The sequence below is a fragment of the Apiospora kogelbergensis genome, assembly GCF_038363985.1.
Source record: "Apiospora kogelbergensis strain CBS 113332 chromosome Unknown utg000001l_segment0_segment0, whole genome shotgun sequence".
NCBI lineage: Eukaryota > Fungi > Ascomycota > Sordariomycetes > Amphisphaeriales > Apiosporaceae > Apiospora > Apiospora kogelbergensis.
In genome coordinates, this window is record NW_027117418.1 from 6,279,675 (window position 1) to 6,306,195 (window position 26,521).

Here is a 26,521-nt window from a genome sequence, read left to right on the forward strand (position 1 = left end):
ATTTCATCGACCTGCTGCTCCCGGGTCTCTTTGCCGTCCATGGCCGTGTGATGCTGTTGCTGCTTTCCGCCGCCGCCGCCGAAGCAGAACGGCAGTGGTCTGCTGCATCTCGAGTCGTCCGTGCTGCCCGTGTTGTTTGTGTCTGATCGAGCAGTGTTGAATGATAGTCGGCCGTGGTATCGAGCCTTGTCGCGCGAGGGCGCACCTCTTTGACGTCGGATGATGGGGCCATTGCTTGTAAGCACCCGGACGTGCGCTGCTTGGTGGCCTTTTGCAGCTTAATACTCGCTTGAATCCCCCTCGGACTGGCTCAGAGCTCGTGAAACAGGCTGGAGGGAAAAAGCAGGCAGGCCCAGCAAAGCAACCCGGATATGCTTGGCGGGGGGGAAGGAAAACAAAAAACAAAAGAACGAGGTGAAGTCAATAAGAGTAAAGATAGAATAGAAGGAGGCGGAAAAAGATAACGTGGCAGGCAAGGTGTGTCAATACGCACGCATGCAAGTATTTTCGTCGGGCTTTCGCTCGCTCTCTCAGGGAAGTTGCTATGGAGAGCTCATGGTATGGACGGCGACAAGCCAATAATAGGGTGTGTCACTTGATCCAACCCATCGACGACGACAAGCTCCAAGGTAAGATTGCTAGGTCTCCTGCAGCATTCCTGCTTTCGGGCAGCAGGGCGGGTGAGAATGTGTAAGATCAACTCAGCTCTTTTCCCACGAGGTCGACGGTTATGCGCCCGGCACTACGTAAGTACATTTTATGGGATGGGTTGGATGGGTCATCGATGTGTGTTCAGACACGCCATACGACCTATCTCGCTAGCCATTGTCCGCCATATCACCTAGAAGCCAGGGACGTAGGGACCTAGGGACCCAAAGCTACGTCCATTGGCCGAACCGTGACCCCTGCCAGACCCGGGATCCCACCTCCACCGTGTTCCTCAATATTGCCAGCGCAAGGTTCGGGAGTTCGAGAAGGCTAGGAAGAAAGCGTGTTCGTGACGCAGGGGAGGGGAGAGTCCAGCGTCCAGCAAAGGCCGAGGATTGGTACGATGGGTGAAATTGCTCGGTTGGCCGTTGCATGCTACATGGTACTAATAGTCTCGAGAGAAACAGCTGCCATTCGCCCGCCCACGGACGTGAAGACATGCCAAATGTCTGTCCGTGGGTCGCGTGTCGAGTTTACACGTAGACTGGGTGGGCGTTGCGGGCACCGAGTGGACAAACAATTGGAATGAGCTGGTTGCGGGACGGACAGAGTCAGGTCAGACTTACTTCCTCAGGCTACTCTGCCTATCTAGCCATGCCCCCTTTTTGGCTCTAGTGGTGCTGGGTGCTGGGTGCTTCCTTCCTCCCAGGCACCAGGGCAGTACCAGGGGTCTTGGGGTCTGGCTAGGGTTCAACGCTGAACGCTCCCTTTCCTCTTTGGGCCGTCCAGACTGGTTGCGACGGCGACCTGATAGGCAGTGATCGGCGCTTGTTTCCACCGCGGGCAGACGAGCACTGGACGAGTACTGGACGAGCTTCTTGTGCCTGCCACGCTATTTTCTGACGTGGAGCTCCCTTTCTGCTCTCTGTCGGTTCCCTTCCCAGTCTGTTCGGCAGGTGAGCCAATTGCTTCGGCCGTCCCAGCCGAGAGCGCGCGCATCAAGCACGCCTTCTCCAGAGCTTGGAGAAGAGCCGGCTCGCGGTCTGGCAGCCGTCAGGCTTCGAGGCCGTTCATTGGCATTCCTTCACCCTCGTTCATGCAGAACCCGCCCCGGAGTCACATTCCCAAATGGCAGCATACCCCGCCTACCCGCCTACCACCTCCAAGCCGTGAAGAATCCAGATTGGGCGTCAAATAAACACTCAGTCGCCACTGACACTTCTCCATAGCTCTAAGTCGCCCCTTACGAGCTGTCGCGCCGACTTGGCAACGCCCAGCTAGGCCCGGTACACGTAGAGACGCGAAACGGTCATGACCAATAAGGGCTTACTAATGACCAGATTTATTGACGGCTTGCATTCGAAATAATGGCCTAAGTAATACCTTGCAAACAAGAACAATATAATATATCATATTCAAGGAGAGAGAGTAGGAGATAAGCAAAAGAGATTTCCCCGGAAATCGCTTTCCCAAATGAGAAGTAGAAGAGATAAGTTCAGCATCCCTCCTGTCCTTTAGGGATGGAAAAGAAGAAAACGTGCCTGCCTACTCGGCCTCGACAGCCATCCCGGCTCTTGTGAGATTGCATCAGGGAATGAATACCCATCTCTTTTTCACCATGCCGTGCGTGATAATTATAGCCCAGATTAAGCCAGGCCATGCCAGAACAAACCCCAGGCTTTGGCTCGCTTGTCGGGGAAAAAAACTTGGATCTGTAATCTCACCAGCTCCGTATTCTTCCCTTCCCTTCGTTTCGTCCATTCCCTAACACTAGTGGGGAGAGAAGGGCCAAAAAAACCCGCACACGAAATACGCGCGCGAGGGGTGGCATGGTAAGCCGCGGCTTCAGTTGGGGTGGTGCTCTGTCTGCGCTGCCAAGGGTAGAGGGTCGTGGTACTCGTAGACCTTGTTCACCTTGGTCCCGCCACCGGTAACGGCCGGCGCTGTGAACCGGGACACGCCCGTGTTCCGGTCGTAGGAGAGGTGGCTACCCGCGAGCCGCTTGCCGCCGCCCTTGGGGAGGTCGACAATGAACTGGGGCATGTCGAAGCCCGCGATGGAGCCCCGGAGTTGGGACTCGATGTCGATGATGGTTTGGAGCGGCGTGCGAAGGTGCTCAACATTCTGTACCATGTCGCACTGGTAGATGTAGTACTAAGTGGGTGGGGAAAGGGTACTCGCGTGTTAGCTAGGCTGACCCCTATCGCGACGAAGAGCTACACATTCATATGTATGCATAGGGATGGGGCAACAATGATAAGGGTGGAGTTACCGGCTGGATCCGTAGATCTTCCGCGAGCGACCGGATGAGCTTCGACACGGTCTCGGCATCGTCGTTGATCCCACGCAGCAGAACCGACTGGTTGCGCACGGTCAACCCGCCCTCGATCAGCTTGCGGCTGGCCTCCTTGGTCACCCAAGAGATCTCATTGGGGTGGTTGATGTGCGTGTGCAGCGCCACGCGCTTGCCCGCCTTGAGCGCCTGCCGGTGCACATAGAGGAGGGCGTCGGACCACTGGTCGTTCGGGTCCAGGATGCGGTTCGGCGCCACGCCCAGGCCCTTGGACGCGATCCGAAACTTCTTGACATTGGGGATCTTGATCAGGCGCTCGCCGATGTACGCCAGCTGTTCTGGGGTTAGGTAGTACGCATCGCCCCCGGACACGACAACGTCGGTGATCTGCGGTGTGGCCCTGATGTACTCGAATGCGGCTTCCCATCTCTTAAGAGTCGGCTGCAACTGCTTTTTCGTTACCTCGGCTGTGTGGGGTCCGACCGCCCATGATCGAGTGCAATATGCGCAATAGGTAGGGCAAACGGCAATCGCTGCCATCGGTCACCGGTGTCAGTAAAGAAATTGCATGGGAGATGTGCGTGCGAGAGGGGGAAAAAGGGGGGTGGAGGTAAGCTTACGGAGGAACAGCGCCTTGTCTGGGTAGCGGTGTACAAGAGCACCGACAGGCTTGTCGTCCTCCTCGTGCAAGGAGTCTATCTCACACTGAGGGTGGTCCGGCCGCATCAAGGACTTGAGTGGGATGAACTGTCGGAATATAGGGTCATGCCGGGGATCTTGCCAATTGATACGGCTGAAGGCATGGGGCCTGGTGGTTGTTAGTTCACATTCATGTGAAACCATACAGGGGTCGTTCAATGGCTTGGGGTCTATCAGCGTACGTTATGCGAAGTGACATGGACGACTTCTCTATGCCGTCGAAAATGTCGCTGATGAAATCCTCACGACTCTGCAAAATCGACCCAGAGCGGTTGAGTGGCACATGGCCAGGAAGCACGCCCGTCAGGGTTCCCCGAAGCTTTTCTGGCGCTGAGCGTTTATGATGCTCCACGAGGTTCTTCAACTGGTGGCATTGTCAGCTAAGTGAATGCAAGTGCAGGAATACGGGATGGCAAACAGTCCAACTATACGACATAAACTCGTCCGTTGATACATCTTTCCACATGGGCACCTTTCGCCAGAACTCGTCCACTCCGTTCGAGCACGGGAAGGGCTCCTCCGGCTGCGGTGCGGCCACGGCGGCTGCTTGGCTGTAACGGGCTCTGGGAACCACGGAGTTGCGGGGTGGCGTGATAGCTCTGGAGGCTAGCTGTCTGACCACCAGAGTCCCAGATAACGGCGTCTGGATCCGATCGGCTCGTCTCATCATGGTGGTGGAGCTAGTATACTACTGACACAGACGGAGATCTCTTCACCCGACTGTATGCTATCTTGATGGGATATTTGGTGTCTGACGAATTGGTGTTCTGGATCGTAGTGTAGCCGAGTGAGGCTGGGTGGTCTTGTTTGTAAGTCGCCGGAAGACGCACGACCTATGTCGAGAGAGACGACAGTGTGTTAGTGTTGAGCCAGAGCTATGTGACGAAATTGTGTTTGATTGAATCATTGATGGCCATGATTCAACCCTTCTCATGCTTGAGTCCGGTCTTATGTCACCAGACGAACGAAGTATAGGACAGCAGACAGTAGGAAGTGGGAGCCGCCTCTGTACATCCAGGGTGGTTGTCGAGGACGTTTGAAAGCGATACGAGAAAGAGAACACTCACAGGCAGCAATATCTGGGAGTTCGCCCAAGTACTCGCTGGTATCCAAGATGTCAGTTAAAGAGAGATAACTTCTGCCCTGAGCTGTCAGTATCGTCCTGGCCTTTATATACACATGTCAACACCACTACGACATCAAGCCCACACTGGAGAAGAGAAACCCCGAATGGACGCTACATCAACCAACATCGTTTTTTGCCTCCTTCTACATCTACTCAACGACATAGACTCACGGGAAAAATCATTGGCATGGATGGGTGTTCTCGTTCTGCATCACAGGCAGACACAAGAGGGGAGCAAACCATAGCCCACAACCGGAACCCTAGCTTGGGTACTATGCATGCATGCTCCGCGACGAATTACACGCACAGGACCAATGGGTGAGTCGTTTGCGTATCCCCTCCCCGTCGTCATCGGGTAAGAGGCCCCGTAGAGGCTACAGAGGCGTAGGGGTTGCGGAAGCAACAGGAAGCTATCTGATCGGCACGTCTGGCACCTCCATGGCGGGCTTTGGTTATCTCCTGGCCCTATGGGTCGTGCCCAATCGAGATTTCTAGACTCGGCCCAAGTTGGTTTGGACTAGTCGGTGATGTGCCTTACTCGGACGGCTAGTATAATGCAATCTTGTCCCTGTGGGGGGCTAAGCCGTGCGGAGAGGTGGCGATAGTCGCGATATTCCTACCCTGGTCTGGTCTGGTTGGGTTTGCCCCTTTATTCGACTTCGTCTTAGCATAGACGCGATAGACCCGGGGTATGGCCTCCTTTGCCGCGAAATGAGGCGCGGGTGCTGAACCAACATTGGGGTAGTATAGTATGACCCTTGTCACCAGGCGTCTATTGGTACAGTAACGACAGCTGCCTATTAGGTTAGTTAGAAGGTGGACCTGCAAGTTGACGGGCCGAAGGCAGTTACTACACATTCGGAGCTCCAGGTATGCTGTTATTTCGCTTCATGTCAACCTAGCTGGCGAGGGTGGGCTTCTCGGAGCATGGCGTATCAGTGTGTGGACGTTGAGCGACCGTCTGTTTGGAGGCCTTCGGGGTGCCATACCAGCGATGCTATTGGTTACCAGCAGGATGGGCGACGCTGTTGCATTCGATGCAACTTCGCCCGTAGCTCCACCAAATGTCGATTCTGCGTCATTCCAAGTTACTCTGGCGCCCCGAGGCGCCTGTAGTCGCCAATTTCCGGGCAGTTGCCTGCTGTGCCATATTTGAGCAAGAACAAACGGCGTAACGTGTCTCGGGGAACAGGGGGCTGCGCCGTATTACGGCGCGGCGGCGAGGTTGAATGCGCCTGAGTACTCGGGCGGCGCTTAACAGGACCAATGGGGCTCTTGCAGCTTCCACGGCTTCTCCAGTTTCTCCAGTGCTGGCTGTTGGCTGTTGGGCTCGTCCCTCACCGAGTTTTGGATTGTATTTGGAGCGCCGTCGAGCACACCCTAGTCACAAGCGCGCTTGTCTACTAGGTTCAAAGGTCGAAGAAGTGTTGCTGGTCCCCAAGACGGCCGCTCTTATGCGACCTCGGGAGATGACCGGGCCCTTTTTGTCGGCTTCCCGTGACTCACGAACTTGGGGGGCCATGGGTGAGGGTTGTCATTGCGCACCTTTTTCTGTCCCGACTTCGCGTTCGTCACTCGGCTACTACATCCGTTTGGTGTCCAGACAAGGCTTGCAAGAGATGAGTTCTCCCTACAAGCCGAAGGTAAGTCTCCAGGTGAGAGGGGTGCGTGGGAGCAAGGTGTGTCGGGGTAGCAGGGGTGGCGAGCTCTTGGTCTGTTGTCCTGCACGATGCAGTGTGATAGTGCCGACCTCGCTCCAAGCAGACTCCTGATGGGTTGTTCGACCACATCGCTCTGCTTCCGAAAGACACGCTACCGATGACAGGACTGGGTCATGTAAAGAGCAGCCACCCGCCATCCCGAGGGCACGGGAGATGACCAGGTGACCTGAACTACATGCGGCCCATTCGTGGCCAGCGCCGAGAAACCGTAACTACATCTGCGAGCGGCCAAACTCCTGCAGAGACCTGGTGGCCTGGGTCCCAGTGTAATCTGGGACAAGGTGGCGTGACATCTCCGAAGCGTGGCAATAGAATGTAGAATGCCGACTTGATAAGGAAAGGACCAGCCCTCTCGTTGAAACCCAATCCTGTCTACACACAACTCACAATGATGACAATGTTTCGGGGAGGAGTGTCCGGCGGTGCGGGCCGCCATCGATTCTCTGTGAAGAAGCTGTGCCGTATGTAACGTAACCTCGGTGTGCAAACGACCAGTTTGGCATGTCGATTCAGTTCTGAGCCTTTACACCGATTGCCAAGTAGCACTGAGAAGGTGCTGGGAGGGTTGAGTTATTTGTAATGAATCTTCTGAAGCGCGCCTGTTGGGTGTGTCGATGTTACGATTTTCTGATCCGAGCATGGCTGCGGAAAGTGGTAGTCATATGCGCCCTTCCCCCTTCGCCTTAGGTAGAACTCGGATATTCCATGTGGTTCCCAGTTGAATGTAGATGGATCAACAGTCATGCAGTGTAAATGCAGAAGAGCCTATAGTCCGGTCATGTGGTACATACGTGACCCCGTCTTCTTCACATTGGAGCGCTGTTATTTTCATCGGTGCGCATCCCATAACGTTTCTACTATAACGGCTATCAAAAATACATGCTGTATGACCCGTCTGAAACTTGCCTGGGGGTTGGTGGTATTTGCCACATCGGCTCGCACGCCCAGCTTCCACATTCCGCTAATCCCCTCGGTTGGTGGTGGTGGCACCATGGGTGTAATCTGGACGAGGTCTGCTCATATCCCGCATCTCGAGCGACTCTCCATCATTGCTGGGGTCCACGCTTGGTAGCTGGCCTATTGGGTCATCTACATTGTCTCTGGTTAATTTCTCGCATGCCACGGAGGGGGTCAGTAGTTTAGGCACTCACGTCTTGAGTATTCAGGCAACCGATCCTCGTTTAGCGGTAACCTATCCAGCAACTCCGCGTTGCCATTGTCGACTTTTTCCAGCGAGTGTCGCATGCGAGACCACGTCCACTGTACAATGGCGGCCAAACACTGCGCAGTGGCAGCGCAGAAGACGGCAGCGAAGAAGCTCCATCCCGTCTCCTGGTTCTCTACCTTGTAGGTTTTTTCCAACACTCTGTAAGCGTTGTCGGCATCGGCCCGCAGCACCATGCCGGCGACCATCAGGACCACACCGGACAACGCATGCGTCACAACGCTGCTTATCCGCGTGCCCTTCCGGAGCCCAGGGTGTTGGGCTCGTCTATTCACAAGCACGAGAATCCATGAGCTCAACCCGATGGCCATGCCGATGACCAGGAGTATGAAGGGGCCCAGCGTAATGCCCGTGCGGGCCATCTTTTCGTGACTCCCAAACTCGAAGGCTTTAGCCGGGAGATCGGCTTGGTATGTCTCGTTGAAATGGTCATGCAGCGCCTTGTCAATGGAGATATCGTCGAACTGGTGACCGATCGTATGATAGAAACAGCTGCCTCCGTTGATATGGCGCACACAAAGCGAGTTGAGATAGAAATAGAACGTGTACAGTAGCACCATAGTCTTGTTGGGTGTTTCTGCGACATACCATCCACTCCACTATGAAGTATGTCAACCCTTGTTTGTTTCTGTATGCCTGACCGGGAGACATCACAGCAACACATAACGGACGTACTGTGATCATGAAAGTGTCTTCGGCTAATACCGAACCGTTGGGTCCCGTGGAACCGCCGACATTGATGGTTATCAACAGCGATATCGCCAAAGCTTGTAGAGCTGCCACGCCGGCGAGAAGTCGTCTACTTATGGCGATCCTTTGGTCTCTGGTGAAATGCAACTGTTCTTCTGGCCTAGCCCCGGCATCCGCGGCAGCATAAGGCGGGCATACATCATCTGTTGAAGGCGACATTTGGCGGTTCGCGATCTCGTGGGGATTTCAGAATGAAACTTTCCCGTTTATATAATCGTGGTAGTACGAGGTGCGGGCGGGCGTCAGCTGGTTCCTACTCAATTGTCGATCATGCTGGCGGCATCGTGCTGCTTTGTATGGCTCCCCAACTCGCCAAGGGGGCGCAGTAAGATCACGGCTGTTCTGTTGTGGGCAATTTTAGCATCCTTGGCCCAAAATGGGCCAACGAACGATACGTCCACATGTCATATGCCACACGCGAGGAATTACCACCCAACTCCCAAGAGCCAAGTGCCAAGATGTAGCTGACATTGTATTCGGCACAGCCTGCACCAAGAACACGAACTGCGCTGAGCAGACGTGCCGCTGTGCCGATGGATACTCGGGACCGTACCTGCGTATTACTATGCCGTAAGCGATTGCTCAAGGCACACTCATATATGCCAAGCAGATGGATCTTTGTCCTGCAGGAAATGGGTTACAGCTCTCGATTGTCTAAAATAAAAGGGGATAGCATCCCATCCAAGTTCCCAAGAGAATTGGAGGTACCAGTATACCCTCAAGCTCATGGCTATGGCATTATTTTAACCCAGCAATCTGGATCGCGTATCACATTGTAGTGTAAAGAGCCCAGAGGCCGTAAGAGTGAGTTCATCAAATCATGGCTGACGGTGTTCAATCTCCCTCGTGGGCTTGCGCACCAGTCATTCTGTGGGAATCAGCAATACTAGCAAATTTATAATGACGGGCGCGCATCATGTGCGCGCCCTTGGTTAGGCAATGATGTTGTCCTGGCATGACAAAGTCAGGGAATTTCGCAGTCTCAAGCGTGCCGTCGGGGGTGGCACAAACCAAACTGTCTTCCCTTGATTTATTGGATGGAAACGGATGGCCTCATTGGAGTGCAGGTTCATCCCTTTCTATCATGAGACCTAGCTTATCCGAGTGCGTGGCATCTCTTTTTTTTTTTCTCTTTCTTCTCGTCCTGACGCATCATGCACACGGGCAGTACTCGGACTTCCATCCAAAGGCGGAAGAAACCGTGCAGTACTTGGAGCCGAGCACGCCTTACGTTTGAATGGCGTCAGTCAGAGGTCTACAGGCTCCTTTGTTAGCAAACATGTACGTTGATCCATAAAGGTATTCGATGGAAGAAGTACCCGAGATAGTCCTCCTTGATGCTGCCGATAGCCCAAAGGTCTCCAACCTCAGCTCGCGTGCCGATGATCTTGACTCTCACATGCGTACCGACCTGGATCGTGGTATCCTCGTCATGAAAGCTGGGCGGCGTGCCATTGGGATCCCACTTAATCTCACCCGGAATCAACTGAGAAGCGATGTGTCAGCCATCAACGATGGTATTAATGGCTAAAGTGGAAGCGCGTCATGGCAGAAATGAAAGAAAAGGTTAGTATTTGACGAGAGGAGCACACTCACGTGAGCAGAAACGAAGATGCGAAGGGGCCCAGCCTCGGCAAAGAAACCATGCTGGTTGACCGACACGACCACCGTATCGATCTGAGTTGTCAGCAAGCGATTACACCAACGAAAGCAGCTGCGAATCTGCGCTCACCGTCTCGCCTTTGAAAGGCCGCCAGACTACGGCACGGTATGCGACCGTGAATTCTGCAAGCCCGCTGCCGGGCAGGATGCGACCCTCGGAGATAGAAGAATTTCCAACAACAGATATGATATAGTAGCTACCCGTGCATGTCCCTTCGACGTCCTTCGACAGCTTGGTGGTGACGAGGTCCTTCATATTCTTGCCGAAGTAGGAGGGGTGAAGCGTCAAGCGACGCTCGAGGTTATAGAGGAAAAACATGATGAGGGCTGGGTGGTAGCAGGTGTTGGTGCGAGGTAGTCGCGTGTCGTCGTCGTCGTCGTCGTCGTCGTCGTCGGGAAAAGGCTGGAGAGGTGGAAAGCGGGAGATACGGTGGCAGGCCGTTCGCCTTGGTAGACACTCGCTATCAAATCACCAAGCTCGTCCCATCCCAAGAATCCGGTCCGATTGCAATGGCGACGCGACGGTTCGACGTTGGCGGGTATCGCGGTCGAGACGAATGGAATGGGTGCAAGGACGGAAAAAATGTCTGTCGATGGACCGCCGAATCCAAATCCGAGTCCAAATCCAAATCCCAGGCCAAGCGCGTGGGTGCAGGTAGATTTCGAAGGTTTCGTTTTAGCGAGCTCTCACGCGCGCGCGCAAGGTACCTTGTGCCACAAAGCGACTGCGGTTGGCTGTCGCAACAAATAAATGCTGGTTTCTGTCAAAGACTGGACACAACGAAATAATCAATGAACCGGCTGAAGAGACAATGGCACTCACATTCCAAAGCGTGGGTAGGCAGGCAGGTATGTATGTAGTAAGGCTGTTGCTGTTCTAGTTCTACCTAAAGGCTCTGACCGACAGTGCAAGGCTGCACTAATGAGGCTTAAAAATAAACCTGAAGCCTGGCAGCACTGGCAACTGGGGTCTCGCTATGCAAAGTATGTACGTACACGTCCCTTTTCCCTGTCAACCTTTTCCCTGTCAACCAAGCACCTTCAGTGTTAGGCTTAGCTCTAGGGGAGCTTTACCTCAAATATCCAATTGGACCTCATCAAGTCCAAGACATTCTTACCATACAATTGTCCATTTCCGAGTATCCCACCTCAGCCATCCACATGTTTAGCCAGTTCGACCCTCAACTTCCGACCCGTCTATTCCCACTTGCCCGAGTAATGAGCCCAACTGTAGGGATCTCTAGCTATCAAGAATCCTCGTTTTTTCCTTGCGTCGCAAATCTTAGGGACTGGCTCTGAGGGCCTTGGTTTTTACGCGCCCGTTCCCTCCAAATCTGTCCATCTACCGGTATCGCTCTTATCATGGCACTCAACTTGGAAAAACAGCTCACCTTCGTAAGAACTGCTCGCTCGCTGCCCTGGATGCGCAACCCTTCCAGCTCTCTCTCTCTCTCTAACGCTTTGGACAGTACGGGGCTTATCATGCTAACCCCGTGAATGTCGGCATACATATGGTATGCGTGCCGTTGATCCTGTTCTCTGGCTTCGCCATGGTATGTTCGCGCTCCAGATCACTTCTCCTTTCCGCGCGGTGACATAGCAACTTTCTAACCCTCACGCTTCTTTCATCTTAGGCCGCAAACACGGGCAGCTTGATCCCTCTCCCGGAAGCCTTGACAGTCCCCTACCTCCCGCCGAACCTGGGAACCCTTGCGGCCATCACTTGGGGTACGCTATATGTCCTGTTGGAGCCTGTGGCCGGAACTGCCCTGGCTGCCATCTGCCTTGCCGGAGCCGCCGGCGTCAACGCAGCCATGGCGATTGACCCGGCGCTTACGAACCAGGTTGCCATCGCTACCCACATCGTCTGCTGGCTTCTTCAATTTGTCGGCCATGGCGCATTCGAGGGCCGCGCGCCGGCACTGTTGGACAACCTGTTCCAGGCCATTTTCCTTGCTCCGCTATTTGTTTGGTTGGAGCTGCTTTTCAAGGTCGGCTACCGTCGGGAATTGCAACACCGCGTCGAGAAGGAAGTAAAGGTTGAAATCGCCAAGTACAGAGCTCAGAAGGAGAAGTCCGCAAAGAATGAAAAGGCCCAATAAGCAACCGGCAGCTCTAGAGTCGACAGGTGACAAGATACCAGAATTCCTGTCTCATCCGGAGGATGCGATCGATTGTAAGTCTATGTGTTTATCCATAGCAAGGACGGTCAGGCATGGCATGTTGGCATTCAACCTACGGATGAGAATTCCGAAAGTCGGGTGTTGGCCAAGTCGCTCTCGAGACGCTTCGTCAATCCAGCAAATGGACAAATCACATTTCACCAAGATTCACCATCACCAGCCTTGCGACGAAAGGTTTCCGGAAACAACCAGGGAACGCCTGTTGAAAGTCGTCGTCGGCTTTTGTACACCGTCCATTCTTATACCCCTTTGACATGTTTTATTGAGACTTTGGTTGCCATGGGGAGAGTCAGGCAGGCAGGCCACATGGTTAATTGAGGACACAGATCTAAGGATTTGGCGCGCTCAGTCACTGAGCTGAACATGGCTCAATAGAATGTTTATATACTGAATTAGGCTATAAATGCAAAAAAAAAATAAACTAACAGCGCTTTTGCACAAGGACCATGGGCCAACTTGCCCAAGGTCTTACTTAACTGACTTACCTCCTACTTACCTTTGTTTCATTGGCCTGCCTCGACCCTTCGGGCATCTATGCAAGCAAACGAAACATCGGAGTCCGAGTCATTGGAATGCTCAAAGCCGAGCGCCAGACCGATGGCCTCCAACTTGCTCCTCCTGGGGGCTCAGCCGGCTTTGGCTTAAGGCTCAGCATCGGATGTTGCGCGGGCGGCTTCCAGCCTCCGTATTGTCTGACCAGCTCCGAGTTTTGCTCGGCGAGGCACTCCTTGTACAGAGGCAGGCGGGCAGGCGGGCGGATCTTGAGGGGTGGCGGCGGGTGTCGCTGCACGTGCCGCGGTTCGCGGCGGAGAGGGTGCTTGAAAGCCTCTTGCGTGAAGGACGTCGGCAATGCCGTTGGGCGTTGGGCTTGGTGGTCGGTACGCACGGGTCGGCTGTAGGAGGGGTCTTGGCTCCTGTTGGTGCCGCTGGCGCTGTCGGACTCGGCATGCTGCGCGAACGTGCGCGCCTGCTTGGGCAAGGGCGGCAAGGGTACATTGGGCGGGGGGCCGGTAGGTCCTTGCGTCCTCAAACCGCCGGCCCTCAAGGCTGGCCGAGGTTCGGCTGGCGCGCGGAGCGGCCAGTCTTCGCGAGTGCTATAATCGCTGGTGGTGGACGGCTTGGATGACTTGTATGACTTACCGTGACGACTATGGCTACCGCCGTTGTTCATCTTCTCGCGGTGTCTACGCGATGTAGAAGATGGTCGGGTAGGCTCTCTTATATCTTTAGAGGGGCGAGGCGGGCATACCGGTGGTGCGGGAGCGTACTTCCGGCCGTACTCTGGCGCCGGCACCGAGGACACTTGTTTGGTCTCGTCGTAGAGGTTTGGGATCCAGGCGTGTGCATTCGTCGGGACGGCGGCATGATGGCTGTGTCCGCTGTGCCTTCTCCTTTCGGTGCTCCTCCTCTTGTGCTTGGGGGATCTCCGCCCCGCACCCGGGCGTTCCTTGCGAAAGCCCTCGTCTGCCACCTTACGACGAGGTAGATTAGCTCCATCACCTACCCGATGCGGCTGCAGCCCACGTGCTTCGATGGCACAGTCATCGCATGGACTTTCGACCGTCTGCCGAGACCGACGGACTTTGCCGCAGTGTTTCTCGTGCTTGAACGCCCCAAAAGGCTGCTCCAGAAGCCAGATCGTTTCTTCTGGAAGGTGGGACAGGGGCTCAGAGACTCAATGAGGCAGTTGCACCCCTTGTAGTGAACGGTAAGCTTGATACACATGATTCTCGCTGTCGCCTGCTGCTGATCCCAGATTCCCACCGCCTTACCTTTGTTGTATCAACCGGGATATGATTATCTCGAATTTGAGGTTGTGCCAATGTCCAGTCTGGCGAATCCGCCAGCTATCTTCACCAGAATGGAAATGCCAATCTTGCTTGTTTGATTCGGGGGAGTACTTTGTGATAGGGCGCAGGGACTTCGACGCCCTTATACCAACACTGTTCCTCTCGAGGGTCAAAGGAATATTATGCACATTGTTACATGCCACAAGCGGCTTGTTCTGCTTTGCCACGAGTAGCAACTGTCCTACTACACAAAGTGACAAAGCATCTCTTCATAATGGAATTGTCTGGCTCCTCTGTAGACAGTTGATTGTTTGATGCATGGCAGCTTTATGGTGTGTCCTTGAGCTTTGGTGGCTGAAGGTGACATAAAAGGGGGTATTGTCCGCATCGGCTTGCTTTTTCCGGCAACTCCGTTCCATCGCAGCCTGTTCTAGAATACAGATTGCGTCATAGTACCGTTTTCGACGATAGCCAAAGCTGTGTTTACTAACCTGCCATGGACTCCCGCAGTAGCCGACGTTTTGGCGACAGTGACTCGCCAGACGTTGGCTCGTTCACGTGTAACGACCTTCTTTTATCGCATCGTCTCAAGTGGGCTCGTGCGGTTCTACAGGCGAATGAGATTCGCCCCAGCCTCCCAGAGCGTGGCGATGAGGCTCGAGCCATTGAAAGGTGTGTCGGTCCTCAGCCTTGCCATGCACCTTGTCCTCAACATTGTCTACAACGTCGCCCTACACCTTACCCCCAACGTCGTCGGCCCCAACGCCGCCCTCAACCTCGATCACAGCCTCAGCCCCGTCCCTTGGCCATATACTGTGAATCTCCGGTTCCGTCCCATGAAGTCCCGGCCGTGACTCATAGAGCATCTCGCCCGCTAGCCTCTGCCCGAGGTACCCCAAGTCCTCAGCCACCAGAGTCGGCAAGTGTGCGAGGGCTAGCAAGTAAGCTTTTTTCTTGAAGGCTGTGGGCCGTTTTGGCAGAAAGCGAGGTTAGGTAGAAAGAATACAGATACCTAGGTTTCGGTTCATTGGTGGTCGGGAGGGGCAGGAAGAAGGAAAGAAAGAAGTAGAAGCAGATGGGGCAAAGAGTATGTAGAAGAACGCAATTTGGTATTTCCTAAACCTGGCCGCATCCAATCATTGTCTTTCATTTAGACCTTCCCTCAACGAGTTAGGGTAAGGCAGTAGTAGTCGTACATACGCAGTGACGCGGGGTTGTAGCTGCCTGTCATACAGCCAAGTGAGACATGCTGAATATGATTCTCCAGACAACAGATATTCTCGACTTTACCCAAGCCAAACACAGAAGCATTGGGACAAATTGACTTGACAAAACAAATTCACCATGGAGGCCAGTTCGGTGCAGGATACAGGCACAGCAGGGAAAAAGACTTGGATTATGCTAGGTATGGACGCCCTTTGTTTGTTGGATGCTTGGAGGAAGTGGCAGGTTGTCTGACGAGTCAAGAAAACAACCCGGACGTCATGACGGAGCTGGCCACAAAGCTCGGATTGTCCCCCGAGCTGCAGTTCTACGACGTGTATTCGTTGGACGAGCCTCAGCTTCTGCAGCACATCCCGCGCCCGGCTTTGGCACTCCTGGCCATCATCCCACTGACACCAACCTGGAAGGCCGAACGCCAAGCCGAGGACAGCGAGAAGCCTGACTACTCGGGGGTGGGCTCTCGAGAACCAGTCACATGGTTCAAGCAGACCATCGGCAACGCCTGTGGGTCGATCGGGCTCTTGCATTGTGTCATCAACGGAGAAGCGGCTTCCTTTGTCCGTCCAGGCTCCGACCTCGACGTGATCCGAAAGAGCGCCATTCCTCTTCGCATGGACGAGCGGGCGAACATGCTATACAACAACGCTGCGTTCGAGGCGGCCCACAAGTCGGTCGAAGCTCTTGGCGACACGTCTGCCGTAGAGACGGCAGGGCATTCAGGTCAGCATTTCGTCGCATTCGTCAAGGCCGGAGGCAAGTTGTGGGAGCTCGAGGGCGACAGGAAAGGGCCGATAGACAGGGGTGGTTTGAACGACGACGAGGACGTCCTGAGTCGGCGAGCCCTCGAGATGGGTCTCGGGCGAATCATTCGACTAGGGAAAGACCACGACACGGACGATGTTCGCTTCAGCTGCACGGCGCTCGCTCATAAGTAGGGAACCCGAATGGGCCCAGCGTGCAAAGTCCGATTCAGCCTTTTCTCTCGCCAGTTTACAAATCAGGTGGGTTTCCGGGGCCGGGAAAGGACAAAGATCTTCGCCCTCCATATTTAATCCAGCATCAGCCTGGCAAAGTGCTGGGCACAGGACCACCCCGTTAATCGTGCATGTGCAAATGCTTGCGTCGTGCTGTTAAAATGATACTCGCCTCTCACGTACGGGCCGTGTCAACAGCCAATCACAATGGCCGGCGTCTGCTCCTTTCGTCCGGTCATTGGCCCAAGCCGTGCAACGACGGATCTTGCAACCAGCCGGGTTCTGTGGACGGACTGCTCTCTTCGAACCAAGTAATCTAGATGGCACTGGTCAAAGCTTCGTCTCGTGTTACTCCTCCTAGACCATCCAGTCCAGGTGTCATACAGACTTTTCTCATGCCACAAGAACCGTCAATATGGGTTTCCAAAACCAAGAGTCGGAATCGTTGAAAATATGTAGTCTTGATTTAGGTTCGTCTGATTGACCACTAGTCAGTTACCGTCGTGGGACCCAGCTAGTTGCTGCATCCCATGTGGGCAGAGCCAACTGTCACGAAAACCATGAGGCCCTGGAAACCCTGGAGACCCCGATAGAGGCAGTGTAGGGCTATGCTGATGTGCAGAGGCGGGGAGCCGGAGTCGGCTCCGTTCACAATCCACCAGGTCATCGCCAACAAGGGCAGGGGTACATCTCGCGTATCGTATGTGTTTTCTGGGTGCAGGCTCTATTCGATTTTTGGACGTCGTTTTCACACCACTCCGTACTCTCGGGAAACTCACGTCGCGAAAATCATCATAGCAGACTGTAAGAGCTTGACTACACGGCCCGCTCCCTATATTCTCAGGGGACCCAGCCTGCCCCCGTGGGGTGTGAAGGAAGACTAACCACATCCTAAGACGGCTAAGTTTGCGGCCAGCTGCGACGTTGCTGTCCGGACCCCTTACTAGGACTCGGTTACGATATAGGCCAGCTAAAGAAGGCCTTCGGCCGATCTTGACAGCCTTCGCGACAACCCGAGGGCCTTGAACGTGCACTGACAAGCTGACTCGGACGGATATACGCCAAGCCTCTCGAATAAGAAGGTCGCCGACCTTCTCACGGGGTTGTTGCCAAAACGATAAAATCTCCCCAAGAAGAATGAACATCGAATCTACTTTCCGAGAATCTAGCTCAAATGGCCCGGCCACACCGTTAAATAGCAGAAAAGAAAGGGGGGCTATTGCTGCCCAAGCTGTAAGCTGCCATCTTTTTCCTATTGTTCTGCTCCTTCGGCCCTAGGCATCTCGTGGCAAGGAGAGGGTTCGCAACAAAGTCTGCTTCTGGGAAGAGGTACTAACTCGCGGGTGTAGTGCGAGAACTGTCGTCAGGTTGGCCTTTCCAAAGTTTCTTTGTGCTATCACGCATAGTCGTGGCGTTGGATGGGGCTCCCAACAGCCGAGTATGCACCACCGGAATGGCTAGGGACTAACGTAAAGTCGTACCACAGAGGAAGCAACGATGCTCAGAAGATCGCCCAAGATGCACTTCCTGTCAGCGGATGAATGTGAGAAGACTGTCGCGCGACACGGCTGGATATCTGCTGACAATAGTAGCTTAACTGCCAATACCGAGAGCCTCAGCCTACCAAGTAGGTAGCTCCCAAGGATGCCAGTTACGATAATTCGACATAACCGAGTACCAATAATTGACTGATGATAGGAAAGACAAGACGCTGGTTGAAATCTTGGATCGCCTCAAGAGCCTTGAGCACAAAGTTGAAAACATCGGTCATGGAGGCACTTACCCCCAGCTTCGGGCTACGAAACACGCCGCCCCAACCCCCAAGGTCCCACGCCAATCACGTTGGCACCCGATGCTCGAGATCCAGGCCGCTCAGGACAATGGCATACTAGCGCGGTACACTCGCCGGCTTCTCTAGGCCACACCGCACCACCACAGACGCAATACGGTTACTCGTCGGCTACGTACAAGGTGCTTTCGTGGCCCTTTCTGCAGCAGTTCCTAGGGTCTTCCAAGAGGATAGCAGCCATGGTAGAGCCGCTGGTGAAGAAGAACGGAGCTGCGGCCATGCTAGATCTACATGCGCGGGCAACTCCCCTGCCACAGGACACATTTGAAATGGCGGCTTCGAGAAGAGGGTCGATGGTTCCCAGTATCGAGGTTCCGCTCAGGAACCCTTCGGGCGGCCTTCACATGGACCCGGTGTCATTCAGTTGGGAGAACATGCACCGCCTCAGCAAGGCATACTTCGACACATTCAACCTGCTATATCCCTTTATGGATCGTGCCCAATTCCAGACCGAAATCCTCTCATCCGTAGCCGCGAACGGGTTTGACGAGAGCCTGAACTCGACGCTGGCATGTCTGGTGCTAGCGCTGGGCGAAGTTGCTATCAGTGGTATTCAGGGCAATCCACTGACGACCAACATGGGAAGGCCCAGCGGGATAAAGGGGGGTCCTTTGAGAGACCCCCTGGGCTCGCTTTCTTCAACGAGGCAAGAAAAAGAATGGGATTCAACTTAACGCAATGCAGTCTCGAGAATGTGCAGATATTCTCGCTTGCTTCGTAAGTCGGTTGGCGCAACGAGGGAGGAGATTCACCAGCTGACGGCTTGCAGTCTATATTACGAAACTTGTTGTCACCACGTAGTATGTATTGAGTGCTCCGATCGAGCCAAACAGAAGCGTCACGTAGCTCACGTTGCGTTCTAAACAGGAATTCTGGCGCATGACAACTTCTGCCTCGCTGGCGTGTCAGGCTCTCCTAACGAGGTAAGCGATGACACACTCACGCTCCCGCAGAAAGGTGGCACGATACTAATGACACGCGAAACCTGCAGTAACCCCGAGGAGTTGAAATCACCTCGCGCTGACCTCGTTCGGCGGATGTTCTGGCATTGCATCATGACGGAGACGTACGACCTCCCCCCCTTGTCCGACAACACATTGCCTGGGCCTGCTGATAATCTCGAAATCTAGCTACCTCAACCTCGAGTTCAACCTTCCTCTGACGGGATTAGAAAAGTTTGACGACATGGTTGGCCTGCCCGACTTCAGCGCGGGGTCATTTTCGGAAGAAGACTATATAGGGAACCAAGCCTCGCACTTCCAAGAGCACTTTGCGTCCCAGATCGTCCTGAGAAGACTGGTGGTGGAGTTTCACACTACCCTAACCAGTGGTACATCTCTCTCTCTCTCTCTCTCTCTCTCTCTCTCTCTCCTACCTTTTCATAATAAACGTTCACACCGTAGCCGCTGACTTTTACGACAGCGTTGGGAGCAGCGGATGCCCGTCAATCTTCGATACAAGCCACCGATAACTCAGATGGTTCCAATCCGACAGCGACCATCAAGCAACTCGCAGAGCAGCTTGACCGATGGCGTGGAATGCTCCCCTCGCACTTATATTGGCAAGACGAGCACGTAAATAGTGGCCATGTCTACACGCCACCTGTGCCGCACGATAGCTTCGTCTTCACGGCAGACTTCGACGCGCCACCCGTGATATACCCCTTTGCGCCGGATATCCAGGCAGCCATTCTGAGAACGAGATACTACTACGTCAAGTTTCTACTGCATAGACCATTCATATTTAAGGCGCTCCATTACCCCGAAAGCATAACCCATGAGGATGCCGAGGGCGTTGCCATCGCCCTAAAGAGTGCCTGTAAGTCCACCACCGTCGAGGTGTACACCCATCAATATATGTTTATATATAGCCATAGGCCTCCCTGCTGACCACTGTCTTGTTTGCTCTCTTTCCTCGTACAGTATCATGGCCTATCACCACGTCGCCGGTACGGAACCAAAAGCGCCTGATCCCTGGCCTGTACTGCTGGTCCCAAAAGTTCCTCGCCGTGCTCTTGATCCTGCACCTCTCACAGCAGGTGCCTATCCTCGCTCGCATTCGGGCCACACACCTGGGCGATCGCTTCGATGCCGACGCGAAGCAGGCGACGGCGCTGTACATCGACTGGATCCGTGACTTGAAGGGTGTCGACCCGATGGCGCTCTGGTGCTGGTCTATCCTCGAGGAGGTCTATTCGCTGGAAGAGTGATGGGGAAACGGATGGACAGTGGCAAGGGTCAACTTGTGCGCGAGCAATCTTGTGGAGAAAAGAGTCGAGTCATGAGGCTGGACTTGGGGGGTTACTAGAAGCAAACTCTTAGCGGATCATTTACTTATTGACTCCGTCATATAGCAGTTTATCCAGAGGATTACTGCTCGAATGTAATCCCCCAATGTACATCACATTAAGTGATACGGCTTAGGATAGATGCTGCCTCAGCAACCGTTCGATATGCAGCACCACATCTTTCCCGGTCTTTTGGCTGCCCATGAGATACAGGACGTTCCCCAAGACCCTGCTGTGCACGTTCCAGGGATTCTGCGCCGGGCCATGGTTGCTAGCTCGAAGGGCATCGCGGAGCGCAACGGCCGCAGTGCTTGTGTACCCCGAGCCGCCTGGCGATTCGAGATGGATGGACATGACACTGCCAAGTGCCCAGACTCCAGCCACGGACGGGCGACGCGACAGCCATTCCACCACTTGCGGCGACCATATCGACCAACATGCGTCTTCGGCCCCGCTGCCGCCAGTCTGGAACTCGGCCCAGCTGCCACTCGATTCCATGGTCTGCATCTGTTGCAGAGACTCTAGCGCGACCTGGCAGCCGACAGGATGGGCCGTGTAGCTGTGGCCGTGCAGCAAGGCATCTGTCTTGTCGTTGCTTGCGAAGGCTCGGAAGATGCTTTCTGAAGCTAGCGTTGCGCAAAGCGGCACGAGCCCGCCGGTAAGCAGCTTGGCATGGACGGAGATGTCGGCATCGAGCCCCAGGAACGAGGACGCCGTGAACCGGCCCAACCGGTACAAGCCCGTAAAGACTTCGTCGAAAATGACGGGGAGGCCCGTCCAGTCGGGTTTCTCCCTGGGCTGCTGTACGGACTCGGGGCTGAACAAGTGCTGCGAGCGGCGGACGACATTCACCAGGGCACGTTGGAATAGGGGGTCCACGAGCACCATGCCGCCAGCCCCCAGGATGACAGGCTCCATCATGATTGCTCCAAACTTTCTCCCCTTGTCAAGGTGATGCTTCAATACCCTCTCCACGCGCGCCTCATAGAGCTGGTGCTCGCCCCTCGCCTCGCGCGTGCGGAAATCGAACACATCGGACAGAGACTCGGCACTCATCTCGCCAGCCATGCCTGACCCAGCTTCGTGAAACTCGGCCGGGATCTTGACTGTCCATCTGCCTCCGCGGCACATCACGCTTGGCGGTGTAAGCCAGACCCCCTTCCCCTCGTACCACTCGACTTTCTCGTTGTACGCGCTCGGATCCGCGCAGTCCATGGCCCCAATCGTGTCGCCGTGGTAGGCTCCCTCGAGGCCGATGATGCCAAGCTTGGTGTCCACCGGCCACCCGTAGCGAGTCCGCGCCGCGCGCAGTCCCATTTTCAGGGCCGATTCGACACCGGTGCTCCCGTCGTCGGAGTAGAAGACGCGGCTGAGCCTGTCGTTGCCGCCGTCGCTCATGCCTTTGAGCAGCGTCTCCGCCAGGGCGAGAGCCGGCTCGTGGATTGCTTCGGCAAACATGACGTGCCCGTAGCGGCCGGCTGCGTACGCGGCCGCGAGGGTGAGGGAGGAGTTGGCGTGGCCGAGGCCCTGCGTCCACCATGATGCGGAGCCGTCAAAGGATGACTGCAGAAGCGGCTCCTGGGGTGCCGGCGTCTGTCTGGCCCGGTGCTCTGAAAAGTCTTCCGGTCTGGGTGCGTTCAACGTCTGGAAGAAGTCGCCGTTTGCGCTGTCGATGGCGGTAATCTTGGCTGGCGAGAGGAGCTTCTGCTGCGTGAATGGCCACCATATCCGTTGGTGCCCCTCCGATGACAAGGACTCCAGACGGGTGACACGAGCCTTGTGTCGCTCGTCCAGATGTTCTAGCACGCTCTTGACTGTACCGGAAAGCATGGTTTCATTGTAAAACCGCGCCATTCTCTCGGCATCTTCCTGGCTTCCCTGTGATTCACTCAGCGGGGGTGCAGGAGCCGACACGACCCGCACTCGGTGCTTCTTCTCGAAGTAGGCTTTGAGGTAGTCGTGGTTGCGGAACTGCTCGTCCTCGAACAGTAGGACGGCCTCGATGTCATAGCCCCGCAGCCGCAAGGACTCGAAGGCCGATATGGTAGTCGAGATGCCGCCTAGTTTGGCGTCGCCCACCAGCAGTACCGGGCAGCGCAGTGGCCGATAGAGCTCCGCTTGCGATGTCCCTGAGGGCCCGGGCGAGTGCACGCCGCCCGCCGTTTCGATGAAGAACCAGCCACCTGGGTTGCCGGACCTTGCCGCATCAGACAAATGCGAGTAGATGGACGACAAGAGATCGGCATCTTTGGGGATCGTCTTGTGGAATCGCCACATGTCAGCGCTGCGTCAGGAGGGCATTCGTGGGGGTCTTTCTACCTTGCCAAGTGCCGCGGCGTGTGGGCTTATGGCCAGGTCATACTGGTGCATTGTCGTGACGGATACACCCCGAGCATATTTTCTTATATGGCTGTAACCAAACCCCTCCTGTTGAGTATCAATGCTTTTCCAGCCCGCGAGGGGGACGATATCCTACTCCTGGAACCTGTCAGCATTGTCATTGTATGTTGCTCATCGCTTTCTCGGGTCGTGCCCACACTGTTCGTCAGCTGCGGGTGCCGGGCCTGTTGAAACCGGCTTCAAATAGGCCGTCGACTCGCTGCTGTAGAGCTTGCTTGTGGCATTGCACAAGGTCGTGGTGAAGATGGTCTTTCCGACCTCGGTGTTGGCGCCGTATATCTGGTACACCCTCAGGTTCCGCCAAAGCAAAGAGCCAGAGTGCGCCATGGCCTACCGATGCCGTGCCATGCTGCGAAGTGTTCGTGGTCGCAACCCCTGCTTTATATGCCCGATATTTCATGTGTTCGCAGATCAGCGTTGCACCCGCCGCATGCCGCGCAGCCTAGTCCCTAGGCAGCAGGTGTGATTCCGGTCCAGCAGGGCCCGAAACCCCTGTTGGATGTCAAACGTCATCTCCTCGGCCGATAATTGGCTGTCGTTGGCCTAGGGAGGCCGGGTTGGGGGCCACAGCAATTAACTTGAGTCGCCTGCAATGCCAGTCCAAAGTAAGAGCCCACGATTGGTTGAATCGGATGCGCTGAAAGCGTCCGTCGTCCACAGAGACCCCACTGATAGACCGACCGGTGTGGAGATGCCGAGAGAGCCACGGTTAACGACGCTTACGCCGGTGTTCCCAGATATAAAACTGGCTGCGTGGGGAGAGGGAGAGTCTTCCCAAGGAGTCCCCCGACGACGACTGATCCCGTGCTGCGATATGGGTTTGGAGGAAACCTTTGAGGCGCTGCTGGCAAGACGGAGAGATGCCGGACGATTGAGACGGCTGGACTTCAACCCCCAGGTCTCGTCGACTTTTCGTCGAATGACTACCTGTCGCTTGCAGAGAACGCCGACATCCAAACGAATGTGTTGGCCAGGCTTGAGCGCAGGGTCTCCGTCGCCAAGCGGCATCAGACAGTGACGCAGGCTCAGGAGCATCGGCGTATACTGGGATCTGGGGGTTCACGGCTCCTAGATGGGAACTCGCCGTTGGCCGAGGGGCTGGAGAAGAAGGTAGCCGCTTTTCACGGAGCGCCGGCAGCGCTTCTCTTCAACTCTGCGTATGACGCCAATGTTGGCCTCCTAAGCTGTGCGCCGCAGCCCGGCGACGTGGTCCTCTTCGACGAGGCCATTCATGCCAGCGTCCACGATGGCATGCGGCTGAGCCGCGCGTCGCAGTGCATTCCATTCTCGCACTCGTCGATAGCCAGGGGCGTGGAGAACGGCGCGGCCGCAGACTCGGCGGCGCCAAGTATCGATGATGTCTTGAAGGAGATCACAGCGGCAGGCTATCCGAACATGGGGGTACGCGATGGCAGCTCCAACGTGTTTATCTGCGTCGAGGCCGTGTACAGCATGGACGGCAGTGTTTTGCGTGCACGAGATCTCGTCAAGACGGTGAAGAACCATCTCCCGCACGGAAGCGGGCATATCATCATCGACGAAGCACACTCGACCGGAGTGCTGGGGAGTAGAGGTCGCGGGCTGGTCTGCGACTCGGGGCTCGAGAAGGCTATCTGGGCTCGCGTCCACGGATTCGGCAAAGCCATGGGCTGCGCGGGAGGTAAGGACCATTTTATCAAGCCCAAACCACGGTTATCTGGAAGCGCGGACGGCTAAGATGGAAAAGTAGGCATCGTGCTTTGCTCTCCCACAACCAGGGCCTACTTGGTAAACTATGCCAGGACATTCATCTATACGACCTCCATGACGTTCCCCTCTCTTGTTTGTATTGACGCCGCCTACGACTACCTCGCCGGCGGGCATGCCGAAGACGCGCAAGGGCGTCTGCTCAAGCTCGTCCATTTTGCCCACCAACTCCTCCGAGATATTTGCGGCAACCACGGTGCACCCTCCTCACATCATGGCCTGATCCGAGTAGGGACAGACGCCCCGGGATCGCCCATCCTGCCTATATTCACAACACGGCCGCGCAGCCTAGCGTCCTTCTGCCAGCTCAGGGGATACATGGTGAGGCCCATCGTTGCGCCAACCGTACCAGTCGGGGCCGAGAGGGTTCGCCTCTGTCTCCATGCCAGAAATACGCTGGAACAAGTCGAGGGGCTCGGTGCGGTTGTCAAGGAGTGGATTCAGCTTCAGGGACAGGGTGGCTGTGGCAGATCCACCACGGGCAGGCCACGACTGTGATGGACTTGGACAGTGGCAACTGGCCTGGCAGGGGAGGCGAAGGGTGAAGACAACACATACCCACTTCATACGGTTCAGCTTACTTGCTACAAATAGTTTCTTTCGCCAACGGACATGACTCCGGTGTGAAGCGTGAGCAGCAAGCCTTCTACCCCTGTCCCGCCCGCTCCACTATGTTATGGGTGTATATACTAGTATGCATGCCCCATGCCCGCCCCCCCGCCCCCTGGTCGGGAGGGCGCACGAGCCCGGCTGTTCTGTCGTGTCGTGTCGTGTCCTGCCGTTGGACAGTTTTGCCAGAGGTCCGAAGGCTTACGTATCGGTTGCTTGTTTGTTTCGCAGAAGACTAACAGGGCTAAGGGAAACTGCTTTCCTTTCGTCAGAAAACACCACGGGCGACAACCGTCCGGCTGGCACGGCAGTGGGCGATTCGGCGGCATTGTGGCCCTTGCATGGGGGTTTGTTAACTAAACTACGGGTACGGCTAATGGTGGGTTTCCCTTTTCGAGATTGCCAGATCTGGTAATCCTACATATATATATATATAGGTATATACATACATATAGGTGTATACATCTATACATATATGTAAGCGAACTTGCCTCCCCTCCCTGTCCCCTCCCCTTTCTCAAGGGTATTTGCTTGATTCCCCCGCATTGGGACATTGTTCGTGGATACGAGGCCCGCCTAATGGTATGGCATCATGGGCTACGTACCTACTCTGCATGCCTACTTCCCTTATATGTATATGAAAAAAGGAGGATGAGGAAGCGGAGGAGACGGAGGGGGCAGAAAACAGGGGGCATGGGAAGAACAGGGCCGGCTCTCGGACTCTTGGGTTACAACCAAAAGCACCTGATTGCTTGTTTTATAACCTGTATGTGGAAATTGACGTGCAGCAAAACGCCTACGCAGAGCCTCGCTACGGCATGCATGCTGTCTACCGGCTTCGCACTTCGCAATTTTGTATCTCGCCGCGGTATGAGCGTACTTGCCGTGCCTTCTGCTGTCGCCGCTTGTCCCGAGGAACAGGTTCAGGAAGAAGAGGGTCGAGCGCCCATGCTCCATTCCGAATACAGAGCCCGGTGTGCGTGCACCTTGGATACAGACGTGCGTGTCTGTGTGCTGGTTCTGGATGGAGGGGGCAGGAGATGCATAGTGCTCCTTGCTAACACGCATACATGGTACACATATAGCACATTGTAGCGGTGGCGGTACATGACCGTCCCTTCTGCCCTCTTGTTCCCTACATGCTGAGTGGGTGGATACTTTCGGCGTGCGTGCGTGCGTACGTGCGTGCATACAGGATGGACAGGGTTGACAAGGCTGGGCTTGATGCTGATGCAGCTCGGGCGTCTGTGCCAACCGGCCGTCATGCACACACACGTTGGGTCATTCTGGCCGTTTGTGTACATATACACGCAGACGTGAGAGAGAAAGCGAGGA

The 26,521-nt window shown here is 55.3% G+C and overlaps 10 protein-coding genes across 10 annotated transcripts; 5 read left to right on the forward strand and 5 right to left on the reverse strand.

The window, feature by feature from the left end:
* Nucleotides 1-2,493: 2,493 nt before the first annotated feature.
* PG998_002021 (l-lysine -aminomutase) lies at nucleotides 2,494-4,310 on the reverse strand (the record flags this gene model as incomplete). Its single annotated transcript, XM_066868839.1, has 5 exons — nucleotides 2,494-2,787; nucleotides 2,921-3,474; nucleotides 3,562-3,749; nucleotides 3,823-4,004; nucleotides 4,095-4,310. 5 exons carry the CDS (start codon nucleotides 4,308-4,310, stop codon nucleotides 2,494-2,496), a joined length of 1,434 nt encoding a protein of 477 aa, XP_066737254.1.
* A 3,138-nt stretch (nucleotides 4,311-7,448) lies between these two features.
* On the reverse strand, nucleotides 7,449-8,272 carry PG998_002022 (uncharacterized protein; the record flags this gene model as incomplete). The annotated part of the gene is made up of 2 exons (XM_066868840.1): nucleotides 7,449-7,564; nucleotides 7,639-8,272. The coding sequence occupies 2 exons, from the start codon at nucleotides 8,270-8,272 to the stop codon at nucleotides 7,449-7,451; spliced, it is 750 nt and encodes a 249-aa protein (XP_066737255.1).
* Nucleotides 8,273-9,296: 1,024 nt separating this feature from the next.
* PG998_002023 (DNA-directed RNA polymerase II subunit) lies at nucleotides 9,297-10,443 on the reverse strand (the record flags this gene model as incomplete). The annotated part of the gene is made up of 4 exons (XM_066868841.1): nucleotides 9,297-9,330; nucleotides 9,782-9,948; nucleotides 10,059-10,139; nucleotides 10,195-10,443. 4 exons carry the CDS (start codon nucleotides 10,441-10,443, stop codon nucleotides 9,297-9,299), a joined length of 531 nt encoding a protein of 176 aa, XP_066737256.1.
* A 1,043-nt stretch (nucleotides 10,444-11,486) lies between these two features.
* On the forward strand, nucleotides 11,487-12,226 carry PG998_002024 (uncharacterized protein; the record flags this gene model as incomplete). The annotated part of the gene is made up of 3 exons (XM_066868842.1): nucleotides 11,487-11,519; nucleotides 11,594-11,677; nucleotides 11,759-12,226. The coding sequence occupies 3 exons, from the start codon at nucleotides 11,487-11,489 to the stop codon at nucleotides 12,224-12,226; spliced, it is 585 nt and encodes a 194-aa protein (XP_066737257.1).
* A 613-nt stretch (nucleotides 12,227-12,839) lies between these two features.
* PG998_002025 (uncharacterized protein) lies at nucleotides 12,840-13,478 on the reverse strand (the record flags this gene model as incomplete). The annotated part of the gene is made up of 1 exon (XM_066868843.1): nucleotides 12,840-13,478. The coding sequence occupies one exon, from the start codon at nucleotides 13,476-13,478 to the stop codon at nucleotides 12,840-12,842; it is 639 nt and encodes a 212-aa protein (XP_066737258.1).
* A 1,236-nt stretch (nucleotides 13,479-14,714) lies between these two features.
* PG998_002026 (uncharacterized protein) lies at nucleotides 14,715-14,951 on the forward strand (the record flags this gene model as incomplete). Its single annotated transcript, XM_066868844.1, has 1 exon — nucleotides 14,715-14,951. The coding sequence occupies one exon, from the start codon at nucleotides 14,715-14,717 to the stop codon at nucleotides 14,949-14,951; it is 237 nt and encodes a 78-aa protein (XP_066737259.1).
* Nucleotides 14,952-15,441: 490 nt separating this feature from the next.
* PG998_002027 (uncharacterized protein) lies at nucleotides 15,442-16,256 on the forward strand (the record flags this gene model as incomplete). The annotated part of the gene is made up of 2 exons (XM_066868845.1): nucleotides 15,442-15,502; nucleotides 15,565-16,256. 2 exons carry the CDS (start codon nucleotides 15,442-15,444, stop codon nucleotides 16,254-16,256), a joined length of 753 nt encoding a protein of 250 aa, XP_066737260.1.
* A 1,176-nt stretch (nucleotides 16,257-17,432) lies between these two features.
* PG998_002028 (uncharacterized protein) lies at nucleotides 17,433-20,353 on the forward strand (the record flags this gene model as incomplete). The annotated part of the gene is made up of 7 exons (XM_066868846.1): nucleotides 17,433-17,528; nucleotides 17,574-17,733; nucleotides 18,085-18,693; nucleotides 19,012-19,210; nucleotides 19,275-19,474; nucleotides 19,567-19,982; nucleotides 20,021-20,353. The coding sequence occupies 7 exons, from the start codon at nucleotides 17,433-17,435 to the stop codon at nucleotides 20,351-20,353; spliced, it is 2,013 nt and encodes a 670-aa protein (XP_066737261.1).
* A 210-nt stretch (nucleotides 20,354-20,563) lies between these two features.
* PG998_002029 (PLP-dependent transferase) lies at nucleotides 20,564-23,158 on the reverse strand (the record flags this gene model as incomplete). Its single annotated transcript, XM_066868847.1, has 3 exons — nucleotides 20,564-22,690; nucleotides 22,751-22,903; nucleotides 23,006-23,158. The coding sequence occupies 3 exons, from the start codon at nucleotides 23,156-23,158 to the stop codon at nucleotides 20,564-20,566; spliced, it is 2,433 nt and encodes an 810-aa protein (XP_066737262.1).
* Nucleotides 23,159-23,423: 265 nt separating this feature from the next.
* Nucleotides 23,424-25,075, forward strand: PG998_002030 (PLP-dependent transferase; the record flags this gene model as incomplete). The annotated part of the gene is made up of 3 exons (XM_066868848.1): nucleotides 23,424-23,436; nucleotides 23,730-24,522; nucleotides 24,589-25,075. The coding sequence occupies 3 exons, from the start codon at nucleotides 23,424-23,426 to the stop codon at nucleotides 25,073-25,075; spliced, it is 1,293 nt and encodes a 430-aa protein (XP_066737263.1).
* Between the last annotated feature and the right edge of the window lie 1,446 nt (nucleotides 25,076-26,521).